General features: G+C 41.5%; 1 protein-coding gene across 1 annotated transcript in view; it reads right to left on the minus strand.

Annotated features, from left to right (window-relative positions):
• The window catches only part of TBC1D32 (TBC1 domain family member 32), a 95,258-nt gene that overhangs the window by 39,405 nt on the left and 37,337 nt on the right, over positions 1-18,516 (minus strand). The window contains exons 21-22 of the mRNA XM_056856625.1: positions 17,849-17,965; positions 12,281-12,369 (exon numbers count right to left, since the gene is read on the minus strand). Coding sequence (XP_056712603.1) covers positions 12,281-12,369; positions 17,849-17,965 — 206 coding nt within the window. The remainder of the gene's footprint in view (positions 1-12,280; positions 12,370-17,848; positions 17,966-18,516) is intronic.

Below are 18,516 nucleotides of genomic sequence, written 5' to 3' on the forward strand. Positions count from 1 at the left end.
CATGGATTTTAGCTGCTCTGAGCCCAGCTTTAGCCAGGATAGAGGGTGGGATATAAGCGCATAAATAAATAAATAAATAAATAAATAAATAAATAAATAAATAAATCTCTTTGCATACAACTGAAATTATTTTATGATATGGTGACCTCTTGGACGTGAATGTAATGCTAATCACCAGAACAACCATCACCTAGCAGCAAACCCCCTTTTGCCTGAACACTGCATTAGTGTCCTTTGAAGTTTCTGTGACTTTCAGAGATGGTGGGTAGTTGTTCTGGAAGAAGAGATCTGAAGCCCTCATATATATATGGAACACGCAATTTGTTAACTGAGTTCAGAGACTATGCAAATTAGCCTTTTGTGTCTGGCTTCAGTATTATTGCATGAATGACACTAGTTTCACTTAAATAAATGTAAAGCTAAATACTCAACTAGAGAAGATACTGTAAGAAAAGACATCTTCCACTGAGCTTTTTCAATCAGGTTTCAGCCTTGATTATGAGACAGATGGCAATAGTTGCACTAGTGCATGGTGTAAAGACTTTCTTTCAGAGAGGAAGTCATGGAAACCTACTTGCAGTCTTCTTCAAGGTTGGGTGTTCTCAGGAGTGGCCTTTAGTATTTATATTTAATATAATTGAGACCTTTAAATGAGATCATCCAAACCTATGGAGTGGCTTGTCATGAATATACCCATGAAGTCTATAATAGAAGAGTGCAAAGCACCCAGCCACACAGCAGTTAATGAGAGCAGAGCTCCAACAACCAACAGGAGCTGAGCATTGTGTGAGACAACTTAAAACCTTTAATTCCAAATTCCTACTTAAACAACAGGAAAACACTTCAGAAACTATTAGCTGATCGGGACCCAGAAATTACAGAAAGCGTAGCGAAATTCCTGATGACAGCAATCAACCAATCCTCAGAAAGAGGATCTCAACACTAAATAATAAACTGTATTTAAACTAGCTTTTAACATTCACATTTTAATTTCACCTTTTGTATATTCCTTTAAACATATTATGCCAATATACGTATTTGTATTTGAGCATTGTGTGTATTGCTAACAGTGTAACTTGAGGACCAACAAATGTGGTTGACTGGCATGTACACTTTGTAAGTTTTAATACCTCATCTCCATGGTAAATATTATAATTACATCAGTTGGTATTGCAACAAATAAACCACATTCTTGTTCTATTTTTAAAAACCTTCCTATCTCTCTTTCAAGTTTACTTCAGCCCTCAATTATCAGCCAAAGGCTTGGGTGGGGGTTATATCCAAAACAAATTCTATCCCAGAACAACATACCTGTTAGTATCCCCAGCGCAATGGGGAAGCAGGAAAGTGACAGACCTGTGGTAGGTTTTAGTGAGGTGAAATTATAAAAGGATTCCCACCAGGAACATAACATCACCCAACTCTACATTTATTTGTCTAAGCTTCCAGATGCTGCTGACTCTTACCCTGAACTAAAATCTGTATTAGTGATAATTAGTGATAACTCTGTAATATGCCTTGAGACTCTTGAATGGACAAGAAATGAAGTAAAATTAAAATTAAATTAGATGAATAAGGGTAAACCAACTGAAATCTACATCCAGAGGTGATCTCGGTAAGGAAACCATGTGGTGTTCTTATGGAGTTGGATTCACTGTTTCTTAAATGTTTGAGCATGCTTTTTGAATGGCAGAGTTGCACGCTCCAGATCGTAACCTCCAGGTTGGATTACTATTGGATACCTCTGGACATAATCCAGAAACTGCAATTTGTGCAGAAAGCTGCAGCTCAGCTGTTAGCTGGGGCAAAGAGATTTGCCCCTATTACCCCTGCTTTACATTAAATTAGCTGCCAATTATTTTGGGGCACAATTCAAGATGCTGCTTTTAACTTTTAAAACCCTTTACGATCTGGGCCCCCACTGCTGAAGACTGCTTCTATATAGGTCCACCCACCAACTTTACTTAGCTCAACAATTCATGCTGAAGGCACCCTGCTATTAGGAGGTACAATTATTGTCTAGATCTGTGGCATTCTCAGTGAGTGCCCTCAGCTTATAGAACAGTCTGCCTGACGACATGCACAGGGCACCCTCTCTAGTTCACTTCTGCATAGGCTTGTTTCTGACAGCAAGAATAATAGAATTTATTATGGTTGTGGTTAGCTGTAATCATCTAAACTTGGTTTTGCTGGTATTCTATAGACCAGGAGTGTCAAACATGCGGCCTGCGGGCCATTTCCGGACCGTGGAGGCCTTTTCTCCGGCCCCCGAGGCAGCCAGCCCCAGTCCCCCGCCCCTTTCTGGGCTTCCTGGCGCGTTCCGACCTTGCGAGGCCAGCCAGGAATGGAAGATCATGTTGTCCCCCTGCCGGGGAGGCAACACGATCTTCCCTCCCTCCCCAGCCCAGTCCCAGGTAGAGCTTTACTGGGGGTGGGGGGAGAATGGAAGGTGGCATTGTCTCCCCGCCTCTTTCTTTCTCTCCCTTGTTCTCTTCCTTTCGGACTCTCTCTTTCTCCCTCCCTCTCTCTCTCTGTTTCTTTCTCTCCTTCTCTTTCACTCTCCATCTTTTTTCTGTCTCTCCCTTTCTTCCTCAGTCTCTTTGTTTCTTTTTCTCCCTCCCCCTCTCTCTGGTTCTCTCTTTCTTTCTCTTTCTCCCTCTCTCTCTTTAGCTTTCTTTTTCTCCCTCTCCTTCTCTCCTTTTATTTCTCTCCCTCCCTCCCTCCCTCTTTCTTTCCTGCTCCCTTTCTCTTTCTCCCACTCTGTCTCCCACTCTCTCTCTCTTTCTTCCATTCTCTCTTTCCTTTCTCTTGTAGACAGAAGTTGCTGTTTGTTCTTGCGGACTGACCCCTCCCTCAGTCCAGATCTGGGCTGGCGAGTCCGTTGTGGGCTCACCAGCCGAAGCAGCCACCCCACCCCTCCCCAGTTTAAAATTAAAAAAAATGCCAGGGATCAGAGCTACAAACTTTATAGAAGACACAGGCAAAGCCAATTAATGATTTTTTTTACTTTATTTTTTTCCCTTAAAATACAAGCATGCTTAAAACGATAACACTCTTACAGTATTTCCTTTTATTTAACAGTATTGTTTTAAACATGTTTACATTTTAAGTAAAAAACAATATCATTAATTGGCTTTGCTTATTTTGTTTTCTATAAAGTTTGTATCTACGGTACCTGGCATTAAATTTTACACATGGCCCGGCCCAGCCAAGTGACATTTATGTCATATCCAGCCCTTGCAACAAATGAGTTCGACACCCCTGCTATAGACTTTATTTTTGTTTGTAAGCAGCTTTGGTGTCAGGTCTTGGCCTGGTCCCGTTTCCCAGAGTGTTTTCCCAGAGGGTTATGCTTGTTCAGCACCTGATGCTTGTTGTGTCTTTGCCCGTGAGAACTTTATCAGAGTTGCCTGGCAACGTCAGGCGAGTATCTTGGACTATGCTTTTAAACCCTACAGCTCCCCTTGAGGGACAGTGCCAGCTTGCCCAGCCTTTGAGCTGTCATGCCTTTAGTCTGTATCTGCTAGTCTTCCCAATAATTTTACTTTAGACTTCGAGCTGTCTGAGTGAATCCTTGGGAAAGAACCAGAGATGGGCTTATGATCCTGACATTTGGATGCTCTAAATGGAGGGCTAATTTTTTTTTTTGAATAAATACGCTCATTTATCAGATCTTCCAAATGTTTTAAAAAGTAAACAGCAGCCACAGCTCTCCCTCCCACCATATCTGCACTGAGACCACAACATAGAGGAAGAATTTAACTCTTCCCCTCACAGTCAAAACCCACTTCCCAGTCTGTTGTTAACACTGGAAGATGGGAGAAGGGAAGAAAAAAACAGAAAGGCAAAGACAGATTGCTTCTCTCTCTCCCCTGTGCTAAAAACAGTCAAAGATCAGCAAAACTGCATTCCAGGGGAATCAGCCGAGCTGAATAGGCAATTCCTGGAAAAAGCCAAATAATAATTGCAAAATATTGTCGAAGGCTTTCACGGTCAGAGTTCATTGGTTCTTGTAGGTTATCCGGGCTGTGTAACCGTGGTCTTGGAATTTTCTTTCCTGACGTTTCGCCAGCAACTGTGGCAGGCATCTTCAGAGTAGTAACACTGAAGGACAGTGTCTCTCAGTGTCAAGGGTGTAGGAAGAGTAATATATAGTCAGAAAGGGGTTGGGTTTGAGCTGAGTATTGTCCTGCAAAAGTATTGTCCTGTAAGTATCAAGATAATGTGCTAATGAGGGTATGGTATGTTAATATGGAACCATTGTGAAGTGATCTGTTAATGTGTGTAATCCAAAACTAATCTGTATGGCTATTGTTGAATGTTGTCTTTGTCTGGAGGTTTTTCAGGGCAGGAAGCCAAGCCTTATTCATTCTTAAACTCTCCTCTTTTCTGTTAAAGTTGTGCTGATGTTTATGAATTTCAATGGCTTCTCTGTGCAATCTGACAAAATAGTTGGTAGAATTGTCCAGTCTTTCAGTGTCTTGGAATAAGACCCTGTGTCCTGTTTGTGTCAGTCCATGTTCAGCCACTGCTGATTTCTCAGGTTGGCCCAGTCTGCAGTATCTTTCATGTTCTTTTATCCTTGTTTGTATGCTGCGTTTTGTGGTCCCGATGTAAACTTCTCCTTGCAGCTGTGGAGAAGTTTACATCGGGACCACAAAACGCAGCATACAAACAAGGATAAAAGTACATGAAAGATACTGCAGACTTGGCCAACCTGAGAAATCAGCAGTGGCTGAACATGGACTGACACAAACAGGACACAGAGTCTTATTCCAAGACACTGAAAGACTGGACAATTCTACCAACTATTTTGTCAGATTGCACAGAGAAGCCATTGAAATTCATAAACATCAGCACAACTTTAACAGAAAAGAGGAGAGTTTAAGAATGAATAAGGCTTGGCTTCCTGCCCTGAAAAACCTCCAGACAAAGACAACATTCAACAATAGCCATACAGATTAGTTTTGGATTACACACATTAACAGATCACTTCAGGATACAATGGTTCCATATTAACATACCATACCCTCATTAGCACATTATCTTGATACTTACAGGACAATACTTTTGCAGGACAATACTCAGCTCAAACCCAACCCCTTTCTGACTATATATTACTCTTCCTACACCCTTGACACTGAGAGACACTGTCCTTCAGTGTTACTACTCTGAAGATGCCTGCCACAGTTGCTGGCGAAACGTCAGGAAAGAAAATTCCAAGACCACGGTTACACAGCCCGAATAATTGCAGAGTTTGCAATATTTCTCTATGGAGAGGGAGCGACCACTTCCAGACTCAATAAAATCAGACCCCCTTACCCAATCTTCACCAAACTTTGGGGGTCATGCAACGAGAGTCCCTTCAAGCTACGGTGTGAATTTGGGGGCTCTACCTCCAAAAATGTCCCCCAAGAGCTTAAAAAAACCCCATACATGGGCCCAAATTCTTCCAGTAAACCCGGAAATAAGCTGAATTCCCATATTTACTGGTATGGGTTTATTTTGGGTTTACCAAAAAAATCCGGCCCAATAAACCCGAAATTTACCAGATTTTTTTCCCCCCACAGCCCTAGAGTACCCACAAGCTGCCATTTCCCTGTTCCTTCTGAGAACTCTCATAGAAGAGCACAAGGAAGGAAGCCCCACTTGCAATTATCAGTCAATAATTGACTAGGTGCAATTTCCCCCTCCCCCAATAACTTCTTAAGGGAGTTGTTCAGTTATGAGCCCTGAACTGTTGTTCAGTTATGAGCCGTGACCCACTGGCAGCACATGCCAGGCCGCATCAGTTCTAACTATTAGCCAAAATGTCTTACATTGGACCAAATCCTTTTGAGATAATACAAAGAGCAATCAGAACAGTAGAACTCTCTCACCATTACAGAAGAAACTGGTCAATAATCCAGAACATTTACTGCAAACGCAAGGACAAAGGGTACTGAGAACCTCTGAATAGGAGCATTTGAAAGGTAATTCACTGTGACCTCTGTCCTTTACAAATAGGTATTAATAAAATAATCCTCTACTACTTCTTATGCCTAGACAGTCAGTGTGGCGTAGTGGTTAAGAGCATTGGACTCTAATCTGGAGAACCGGGTTTGATTCCCACTCCTCCACATGAAGCCTGCTGGGTGACCTTGGGCCAGTCACAGTTCTTTCAGAACTCTCTCAGCCCTCGCAAAGGCAGGCAACGGCAAACCACCTCTGAGTGTCTCTTGCCTTGAAAACCCTACAGGATCGCCATAAATCAGCTGTGACTTGACAATATTTTCCACCACCACCACTTCCTATGCAAGAAAATGGCTGTCACCTCCACATATCATTTTGCTGATATTAGTTAGCTACATGATGGCATCTGAGGAATTTTACCTAGTTACTTCTTGGGGGGGGGGGGGTGCTGTAGGAGCAATTTAACATAATATGGAAGTATAGACCCTATTTTACTTTTGACATGTACTCTGATAAATCTATTGCATTCAAGACTGTAATAATTATTTTTAGTCCTAACAGCTTATTAGTGAGCATTTATGTTTTATTCATAAAATTACTCTCCACAATTTAGACAAGAGCTCATTTGTCATTATATTTCAAGGAAAAACATAGAAAAATTAATAATATCAATAGTGAGAAATTTAATATGTTCACAAAGATTTATAGAACAAAAGAGAGCCTCGTATTTTTATTACTTATGATCACATCATTCTAAAACAATTTTAGTCTGAAAAGCTTACAATAAATCACTTATGAATAATCATTTTGGAAAAACAGCATTAAGGTACATTCAGACATTAGTGATATCAAAGTATTTTTTTTTCCATCTAGAAATACCCTTTTATGCATGTACATTTAGAGAAAACAAAACAATCATTGGAACCAAACATTTTAACCCATTAACCCAACCACATTTCCAATCAAATTATTCATATTTAATTACTTTGCAAAAATGGCACGAAATGAACACATTACAGAAGCTTATCATCTGCGTAATGTTAGAGATGGCCAATTGTTATATTTTATAACATATTCTGGCAGTAGAAGTCTTAAATTGCCCTTTTTTACTCACATCCACTGGCCACTACCTGCTTCCAAGAATATGTTGGCCTTCTATACTGTGTATTTTATATCAATTATTAATTTTACATTCTAATAGCAAAGTCAGCCAGATCTTTGGATACTTAAATCCAGTGACTGGAGCTGTGAACAGGCAAGATAGATCTTTCTACAAACCTGAAAAGGGCGCAGAAACATCTGAAATCTAAAAAAAAATTCATTGCGGTTTTTGTTTTTTTAACAAAAAAAACCCCAAATGATAAAAGGAACACCTATAAGCTTTAAGCAAGATTTCCACAGTGGCTGTTGCTAGGCAACCACAGCACTCCAGGCTTAATTCTCTCAGTAGAAGGGGGGGGCAGGGACCATTCCAGGCCTATTTTGGCCTTTGAGGGAGGACTCATTGGGGCCAGGCCTGACTAGGGTTGCCAGCTCCAGGTTGGGGAATTCCTGGAGATTTTGGAATGTAGTCTGAGGAGAGCAGTGTTTGGGGAGGGGAGGGGCCTCAGCCAGATATCAGGCCATAGAGCCCACCCTCCAAAGCAGCCATGTTCTCCAGGGGGACAAATCTTTGTGTCTAGAAGACTGAGATATCTCCACGTCCCACCGGGAAGTTGGCAAACCTAAGCATGGCAGCAACCACTGGGTGAGCTGATACCACTCGACTTGCAGGACTGCTTGCTACTATTCAACAGCAGTCTATCCTCCAAGGCAACCATGTTCTCCAGGGGCACAGATCTCTTTGTCTGGAGTTCAGTTGTAATTCCAGGGGATCTCCAGGTCCCACCTAGAGTTTGTCAAGTGTAGGCCTGGCAGCAATCTCTGGGTTACTTGATACCAGCTGACTTGCATGACTCAACTAGGCCTGGCTGCTTGCTACTCTTCAACGGCAGCCACCCTATGAAGGCCAGTGTGGTGAAGCAGTTAGAGCTTCAGAGTAGGGTCTGTGACACAGGTTCAAATCCCCATCTTGCTGTGGAAGCTCCCTGGGTAATTTTGGACCAGTCACATACTTTCAGCCTAACCTACCTCACACAATAGTTGTGTTGAGTTCAAAACTATAAATATCAAAATGCTTAACGGGAAATTATGATAACTATATTAGGTACTAAGACTACTGGAATAGAATAATTTTAATCCAGATAATCTGTTTTCAAAGTAGAGAATTCAATTTAAATCCCCTGTGCACTAAGAGAAAGCCTTGCAGCACCTAAGGCACAAGCTAAAATTAAACACAGATTTGTCAGTATTGTTCACAATTGTTATGGTTTATTAAAAAAATTGGGTAGACGTTTTATCAAAAAGCTCACAGCCCATGGCTATAGATTCATAAATTGAGGGATAGAAAACCAGTGTTCTGCATGGGTGCAAAGGAGCTTGTCATGAAATATATTAGGATTTGTTTAGAAATAAGACATGCACATGACTGGTTTAGAAAAATTAAGCAGATATGACAAAATGGATCAAACTGGATTTTTTTGAAGATTAACCCCAAATTGACCCAAATCATAGGCACTTAATTTTTAAAACCAGCCATGTGTATGTATGTCTTATTCAGAAGCAATTCTGAATACATTTCATGACATTCACTTCCTTGCATCCATACATAAGATTGCAGTCTTGAGAGCCAGCATGGCATAGTAGTTAAGAGCGGTGGTTTGGAGTGGTGGACTCTAATCTGGTGAACCAGGTCGGTTTCCCCACTTCTATACATGAAGCCAGCTGGGTGACCTTGGGCTAGTCACAGCTCTTTTCGAGCTCTCAGCCACACCTACCTCACAGGGTGTCTGTTGTGGGGAAGGGAAAGGAAGGTGGAAGCTGGTTTGATTCTTCCTTAAGTGGTAGTGAAAGTTGGCATATAAAAACCAACTCTTCTTCTTTTTCATCATTTTGGTTTTTTTACAGCACTCAATTTATAAATTAATCAGTTGCACTTACCTGTAACTGTTGTTCATCGAGGTTCTCATGCAGACACACATTTGGGACTGCGCCTGTGCGCAGGCCTACCACCGGACAGACTTTTAGCTTCTAGCCACCAGGAGGTGCTCTCCTCCAGAGCCGGAGACATCTTTCCCACCCAAACATCCCGTGTTCTGGGGAGGTGCCTCCCCTTTCCCTCAGTTCCTGACCACCGCCGTCCCAACCTGATTACCGGCTAGGAGCCAAGCAGGATAGGAGGGAGGGAATGTGTGTCTGCACGAAGACCTTGACGAACAACAGTTACAGGTAAGTGCAACTGATTCTTCATCTTCGGTTTCATGCAGCCCCACAATTGGGATTATAGCGAGCAGTTACCTTGTAGGAGGTGGGTGGCAACTCTACTGGAACAATGACTGCAGTTCTGCACGGCCAACCTCTGACTCCCTTCGCAACTGCAGGTCCAATGCATAATGATGGATGAAGGTGTCTCCGCTGGACCATGTCACTGCTCAACATATCTCCAACAATGGGACCCTCCTGTGGAACGCAGCTGAAGCTCCTCTGGCGCGCATCAAATGGGCTTTCACCTCTAGAGGGCAAGGTCTACCTGCTGACTTATAAGCAGACCTAATTGCCAACACCACCCACCTTGCGATTGTTTGGGGAGATGCGGCCTTACCCTTCTTGGGGCCCCCGTAACAAACAATCTCTTATCCCTTCTAAAGGGTTTTGTTCTATCAATGTAGTAAAGTAGGGCCCTCTTAACATCTAATGAGTGTAGTGCCCTCTCTGCTTCCGAAGTAGGCTCGGGGAAGAACACAGGCAATGTGACATCCTGTGCCAAGTGAAAACTAGACACTACCTTAGGTAGGAACCTCAAACAAGGGTGCAAAACCACCTTCTCCTTGAAAAACTTCAGATATGGGGAATCAGTTCTGAGGGTTGCCAACTTGCTCACCCTCCTGGTGGAAGTGACAGCCACTAGGAATGCGACCTTCTGGGAATGCGACTGCAACTCACAACTAGAGAAAGGCTCAAATGGGTTGCCCAATAGTTGGGACAAAACCAGTGACAGGGACCACTGTGGGACTAACCTGGGTTTCGGGAGGGGTTCACATTATTCAGCCCTTGAGAAAATGCTTAGTTACCAGATTGGAAAATAGGGTCGAGCCCTCTAAGGGGTCATGAAATGATGAAATAGCAGCCAATTTGACCTTGAGCGATGTCACTGCTACGCCCTCCTGGGCCAACTGAAGGAGGTAGTCCAAGACCACTGAGAGAGGACAGGAGAAGGGGGACAACCACCTGGGTTCTAGCCATCTCATAAACCTATCCCACTTGTTTCTGTAAGAATATCTGGTCGAGGGCTTCCTAGCCTGTAGGATGACTTTCTTGACCTCCTCTGACAAACCTAAATCTGTGGCCTGATGCGCCACACTGGCAGGTGCAAGCGCCCTATGTCCTGATGGAGGACACCTTCCCAAGCCCAGGTGCTTCGAAGGGCGGGTTCGAAGTAGACAGCTGGGGCTGAAGTGGGGCGCATCTGCCCGTTGGGACGAGCTGGCAAGCCTGGAAGAAGTCGATCCAGCCCTGTAGCTGTTCTGGTGCCAGATAAGACTAAGGGAACTCCGGGGGTTGTTGCCAGGGAGGGAGATCCTGCGTCTTGAACGGGCTCGGGTTGAAATTGGCAAGGTGCGACTCCAGCTCCTCCTCCGAAAAGGGAGGGGGGCCCGATCCCATGGAGGGAGTTCTGGTCAGGCTCTGAGGCCTCACGGAACCGACCAGTAGAACCGATGTCGGAACGGAAGGGTCAAGGTTCTGCTTGAGCTTCTTGGAGGGCGTGCTCTCGGAATGAGTTCTAGATTCCACCTGGCGCTTGTGGATCTTAGAGCCTGTCGAGCCCTGTGGTGTTCCCTTAGATAGGGGTACGGATTGGGCTGTGCCACGGTCCAATGAATTAGGGCCCTGAGCTGGTGCCGCTGCTGGTGCCGCAGAGGAAACCGGGGTCAGAGCAGCACCCATCGTCGATTCCTGGGGCATCGAAGCGGACAGAGCCCTCTTCCAAAGATCGACTTTAGATGGGCCTCTCTATCATCTCTGGCCTTCTTAGTGAACTTCTGGCATACTTTACAGGCTGAGATGTTGTGGACCTCCCCCAAACATAGGACACAGCTATCGTGCTTGTCCGACTGGGGCATCTTAGTCTTGCAGCCAGTGCACTTCTTAAAGAGGGGCTTTGGCATGGCGAAAGAATAGAGTAGCTGAGGTTGTGCAAGATAAACTACCCACACACTCACACAAACGAACGAAGCTCCTGAAAACACGTCTGATCATGGCAGCGGCAAAAAAGGAACTAAGGGAAAGGGGAGGCACCTCCCCAGAGCACGGGACGTTTGGGCAGGAAAGACGTATTTGGCTCTAGAGGAGAGCGCCTCCTGGTGGCTAGAAGCTAAAAGTCTGTCCGGTGGTAGGCCTGCATGCAGGTGCAGTCCCAAATTTGGGGCTGCACGAAACCGAAGATGAACCATAGTTATGTGGCTAGAGCTTTTCCATAAGCTGTCTACCCAGCTAGTTACAGACAGTAACACCATTACACTTTCAACTGAAAAACATGTCCTAGACTGTTTTCTTTAGTTTAATTTGTGTTAATAAAAATGGCAACATTTTTCCCTTTTAAAAGGACATGCACAGAGGCTAATGTCAACTACTTAAGCATATTTGCTTTGGAACATGATGGACTATTTTCTTTGGGAAATGGTATGTATTTTCAGGAGCATACACTGCTGCCTAGAACCTGAGTAATGACATTTGCACCTTCTGGCTCAATCCTGATCAAGAGTTACAGAAGAGACTCTCCAACATTTCATTTTGCCGCTACTTACTCTTCTTTGAAGTTTTATACTTGGCACGTCCAGTTAATGAATTTCAGGCATCAGGTTTTGGAAGAGATCTCTGTTTGCCTGAAAACCTGGATGGCCAATGCAAGAACACAACACTAAGCTAGATGGATCAACTGTCAGCTGTATATGTTCAGGACTGCACCCTTACCAAATAATACTGCCACCTATAAATACCTTGTAATAGAAATTAGGGAAGGGTAGAAAAAACATGTTATGTTGAGAGTTATGTCTTTAAAACTAAAGTGAGTTTGGCTACAAACAGAGATGCCTAGGGTAAGACTGAAGAACATTTTGTGGTTGAACAGGAGGATTGCCCTTTATTATGTTGTAATAACTTTCATCTGATGTGTACTGATGAACAGTAGGTATCAGATAAAACAGAATATTATACCTTAACAGAATCTTACCTCAGTCCAAACATATGTGACTGCTCATAATTGAATAATGAATGAACTTTAGCATCTGTATCCACAATAATAAGTCTGTCGACGATATCCTAGAAAAATAAGTAAATATTTATCATTTTCCTGTATTTCACTAATTTGTTACCAGCAATGTGAATATTCACTCTATTTATATACTAATTTTATATGAACATATTCAAAGCCTTTTATTATAAATTTTACAATTTAAAAGCCAAGTGACGACAACCAATATAATTTTTTTTATTTTATAGCAACAGTCATAAAATCATCAGTTAAAAACATGTTAAGAACCACCAGTTAAAGCTATTAAACGCCCCCCATCAGAATGAAAGCCCAAGTCAGAACAGAGAAAGAAGTCATAAGAACAATGAGAGAACCCTTAGAAGCCAACATCAAAAGTGTGACAGAAATAAACAATATTTGGAGAGATATACAGCATCATTACTCAACAACCTTCCTTAAGGTGGTGTTTTTTTAATTATTTATTCAATAAAATAAACAACAGCAAAATAAAAAATAAAAACCATACAGCGATCTTCATAATTTAAAATACAATATATATGTGTAAACTTAAAAAAAAAATTTTAACCGAATTTCTATATCACAGCTTATTTCAATATCCTCATTCATACTACCACACCAAATACATGGTTTAGTCATCTATAAAACAGTTAAGGTGGTGTTTTAATGTTTATGACACACCTAACCAGAAAGAGAAAGCACATTAAAGATATGGATTTGGTTATTAAATTTCCTTGCAAATAGTTATGAAACTGACAAGAAATAATATAGTAAATGGTTCTTGTGTTAAAAAAAAGCAACCCCCCCCCAAGGTTTTTTCCCATTTAACAGTCAGCTACTCTGATCCAAAGCAATTTGTTCGATGCATACAAACTTCATAAAAATAAATCATCAGCTACTTTTGTGTATTTAATACCCAGTACATTTATTTTTATGTGAGCATTTAAGTGAGGGAAAACAATACAGTGAATCAATTCTCAATAAAGCTATTCTCTTCTTAATTGGGAGTCTGCTTATTTCCTGAAACAAGAGGATTTATGTTGCTTCAGTAACGCAGGAGACTAGGGATCTGCAACGTACTAAAACACTTTACAGTTGGACTTACATCCCAATACTTTGACATCACAAAATGGCTCAAAATCAACTCTGTTTGCAAATGCTGCAGCTGTGCCAAGCTACAGGCTGGATAGCAGCATAGAGCAACACCCCCACACACACAAACACACCTTATGGGGGTGGTGGTGAATGGACAGAATCAGATCAAGAACTGATATCCTTGGAGTTTATCCTACCACCAAATTTTTACATTTTTCATATTCCATTTTAGAAGCAAATGCATTTGACATGACATAGGAGTCACTCCCTGCAAGAACCATGTTAAACGTTTGAAAGTCACAATCTTTGTGCAGTTCACTGAGTCAAAAGACATATCTCGTGGGACTCTCTTCTTTCTTTTTTTTCCTTTTAGTCTCTCACAATTTGCTAGGCAGACATGCAAACAGTGAAGGTCTATATGACTAATTCAGACATTTTCTGTTCTAACATGTGTGTGATATATCCTAACTCTACAAGAGGGAAAGAGAGAAATTGTTTTAGTAATCCTCATTACTGATCTAAATCTAGAGGTGGATGGGAAAACCACCCAGATATAAACACAATGAATTCTTCTAAGCTTTCCAGTGGCATTTAATACAATTGATAATCAAATTCATCTGGGATGTTGGTTCAATGCAGAGTGCATGCAAAAGGTCTTGGAAATGCCTGCCAGTGGCCCTGCAGAGGCATCATTAGTCAGAGCATACAACCCTGGGCTAGATGGACCAATGTTCTGATGTGGTCTAAGGCATCATTAAAACAATCCAGATCTATGTTTAACATTTATTTTTTTTGCTTATACAATAATGTATAATTATTGTTTTATTTAAAAATTAATACTGCTAACAAAATTGTACAAATTTTTCCTTCAATATTTTAAACCTGGGGATGAGGAATAGTACATGTTACATATGTAGACCCTGAACTATGAAAACTGTTTATTTCTCCCAGAGGGCGCACAATAAAATGTACCGGGGAGGGTCAGGAGAAACAGGAATTGGGTTTCTGTTACCGAAAGTCCATTTGGCCTACATGTGAAACACAGGATATGAATGCTAGACATAAAAACCTGATCAGGGGTAGGGAGAAGTGGGCTATGTACAAGTTAACTTAATTGGAAGACTTTGGGGTATCTGGATTGGAAAGAGGTGTTTACCAAAGCAGGCAGAAAGGTTTAAAAGGTGGGATCTTCCTTTGTTCTTTGTTCAAATACTTTGCCTGGATGCTGTGATCTATGGCGAGACCCAAACTCCTCTGAAAAGGGGGCGGTAGGGGAGTCTGGGATCTGTTTGCTCCATCTAACATAACTATCTTGTATTGTAACATCGCTAGACTCATGGTTTTGTATCCTGTTCCTTAGATCTGTATCCAATAGGCATGACAGCTATTTTCCATGTATGTGCTCTATTTAATCTCTAGTAATAAAGTTTCTTTCCTGTTTAAGAAAGCAGGCTGTGCTTCAAATCCTACCCACACACCGAGACCGCTCTTACATGCTAAGAACATGCATGCATGGGGCAGGGGAGAGATGACTGAAGTAATGGGAAAGCTCTACCTTTTGTACTTGCTCAGAGGCAGCCTCACTAGGGCTCCCCAAGGCACTGTTATGTGATAGACTGGGTTTTATACCTTGGGGTGATGGCACAAAGAGAAACATGCTTTTACATGCAGGCAAACACGCAACATGCATGTGAGGACACACAAACCCAGGGTGGGTTGTGACAGTACCATATAGCCCCATTTCATCAGATCTTGGAAGCTAAGCTGGGTCAGCACTTGGACGGAGGACTACAAAGAATACTCTGCAGAGGAAGGCAATGGCAAGCCTCCTCTGCTTCTCACTTGCATTGAAAGCCCCTTGCTGGGATAGCCATTAAGACAGTCAGTTGCAGCATGACAGCACATATATACATATATTTTAAATTTGGTGAAATGAAACAGGGGTAAATAGAAGCTCCTTTATCTTATTTTTACACCTAAAAAATGTAAAGGTAGTGAAAGCACTGGGTCATTACTGACCCATAGGGTGACGTCACATCACAACGTTTACTAGGCAGACTATGTTTACAGGGTGGTTTGCAAGTGCCTTCCCCAGGCATCCACACTTTACCCCCAGCAAGCTGGGTACTCATTTTACAGACCTCGAAGGGATGGAAGGCTGAGTCAACCTTGAGCCAGCTACCTGAAACCGACTTTCATTGAGATCGAACTCAGGTCGTGAGCAGAGCTTTGACTGCAGTACTGCAGTTTACAACTCAGTGCCACAGGGCTCTTTTTTAAAAAAACTCATACACACACTACTTTATTCTTATAGCAAGACAGAGGGTGTTTCCGCATGGTTTATTTGACCCGAGTTCCATGCTGCTGGGAAGTGGCTTTTTTTCCTGCATCCCCACAGCATTGTGGTACATGCAAACGCCTCCCCCCCCCCCACAAGGGTTTCTCCAGCTTCTATCCAATCTTTGCTCTGAAGTTTTGGGAAAGATTGCAGCAAAACCGGGGTGGCTGCCATGTGGATGGAAAAGTTTGGATTCTCCTGGTTCTGCCCACACAGCAGTCATTTCTTCTCCTTACTGTAGGGGTATAGATATATTGCAAACACAAAGAATGGGCTAGTAATTAATTCCTCTGATAAGCTTGCATGCAAAAATCTGATAGGAACACAGGAGTACTGGTAAGAAAGTCATGAGGGAGTCATTTTGAAAAACAAATACACTGTAAAATAAGAGTAAATATATCTTTCTTTTGTTTCCTCTGCTGTAGCTTTTCTTCTTTTGACTATCTGTTACCCAGACCAAGAGGAAAATAGAAGACTGTTCCACACATTTATTTTTTAAAAACCCAGAACTATCCTGCCAAATTTTGAATCAGTTAAGGAATATAGGATCGGACTAGTGACAAACCAGAGATGCATGCTATATGTCAGTCATAATATTTCCCTGGAACTGCAGACTTAAAGCATTAGTTATATATGTTGCCTTGATATATCATTAGTACAATGCAATTTACCTTGCTGGAAATTGTCAAAAACATCAAGATGTGTTTGTCACCACACAGTCACAAGAGAGATCAAGGAGAAGAGACTCTTTTGCCTCTTATCTTTTCTGTCTGCTATTTCTTTGAAATGTATAATATGAGGACACACAAGCAACTGATAAAGTGACTTGCAAATATCCCAGGTTCGTGGGAAGCAGGACATCTTATAACCCAGACATCAAACAAATTGTTCTACTTTAAGGATTCTCATTGTCTATTTTGTAAATAAATATGGCAATTGCTTTCCAACTCAAGTCGTGATTGTTACTCTTGCTTTCTCTGGTATATCAAACATGAAAGAAAACAAAAACACTTTACAGTTAAAGTAAAAAAAATATTTCTGTTGAAATGACTAAAACCACAATGGCTAGGAGACAGCCAATGGGCCACTTCATCTCAGTTTTTGTACCCCCAGTACCACACCTTTCATGTAATGATTCAGAATCATAGTAGTTTGCTTTTTTTCTTTTTAAAAAAAAGCAAAGTACTGAAACAAATGAAATATGATTAAGAGTAGGTTCCATTTCAAATGTGCAGAAAACCCATCCCCAACTGTCACTTTCGGGCACCAAGCTCTTAATCCAAGTCACCAGCTTTGGGTAGTGAAAGGTGGCATTTAGGCTACTTACAGCCCCCATCGTAAGAATGGTGCCAAGTTGTTAACCTAAACACAACCAGATGGCAACTGGGTCACACTGCACTAAAAAGACAGTTTGGTCAAAAGAAGAAACCACAGAAAGACCAAGCCAGGGTTTCATAGCACAATGGTTTTAGGAACCCACGGGGTCTTTAAAAAAATAACAGCTACAAAAAATATCGGTTGGATCACAGGGCCCATCTTAAGAATGCAAACAGAACTTTTGCTGGACAGAAGAGCTGAATTTACTCTGTATTTCAAATGCTAGAAATGCAAGCAACCTTCAAGAAAGAAAGGACACATTTCCAGTCGTTATATTATCTCCAGAAATGGCATAACCAAAACACACTGATTATTACTTTATCTTGAATCTAACATGGAGGCCAATAGGAGAAAAGAACCCCAATAAGAATAAAATAAAAAATGGGTGTAGTTTGGTATTGGTTATAATAAAAACATACAATATTTATACACATGCGGAAGTTCATTACAATCATATCTATTGCGTATACTTAAAATAAGAGATTTGTAAGAACACATAGGAAAGCAGTATGGGCAAATTATTTAAATTTTAAAATTTTCTTCTATGATTGCTGAAAAAAGTGTGCATATACTGCCCTCATGTTGCCTGCAATAAAAATGCTGAAAAATGTATTCAAAATGTATCACAGACTAAGAAGAAAAAAAGCAAACTACCTTGGAGCAAATTATTCATTGCAAAATCATCACTGTACAGATGAGAAGGAAAAAAAGATACTTACTATAATACCTGTGGGAACTTCACGAAGAGAATATTCTGGTTTGTTAGGAATCACTTGCTGGCCTATCAGTTCATAAGCAGCTGGGTAGGATAACAAGTTGATCAGAGCTAGAAAAAACTAAGGCAAGAAGCGGGGTGATATGCAGCAACCACAATGTCTATATGCGCTTAGTTGAAAAAGCTAAGTTACAATAAGATGTTCAAGAATGTGTCATATGCAACACACAAGGCATCTTGCTCTTACTGGCCAACATGAGTCAGTGAGACCATTTTCTTTTTTGAGTTATATGGAACAGAAAGAACGTCACAAACCTCTAACAGACCAAGGCTGATTACAAGTGTTAAAAATCATTTGTAGCATGCCTACTGCACAAAAGGAGATTTAGCACAAACATATGGGATGAAAACAGATTACAATTTATTGTTTTAGACCAATGTGGCTAACTACAACCTCTTTCAATTTACTGAAATTAACCAAAACCTAGCAAGCTTGACTATCAGAAGGCAGGGATTTGATGATAATGCATCTAGCAAGGCAGTACCCAAATTGACTGACAGATGGTAAATGAGAGAGAATGAAATCAGAAGCTACGGCCTTTAGCACCTGTCATGTTGAATACCCTCCTCCTTTTAAATCTGAAAAGCAGAGATGCGCAATTCACAATTCAA

Source organism: Euleptes europaea, chromosome 10 (assembly GCF_029931775.1).
Source record: "Euleptes europaea isolate rEulEur1 chromosome 10, rEulEur1.hap1, whole genome shotgun sequence".
NCBI classification, from domain to species: Eukaryota; Metazoa; Chordata; class Lepidosauria; order Squamata; family Sphaerodactylidae; genus Euleptes; species Euleptes europaea.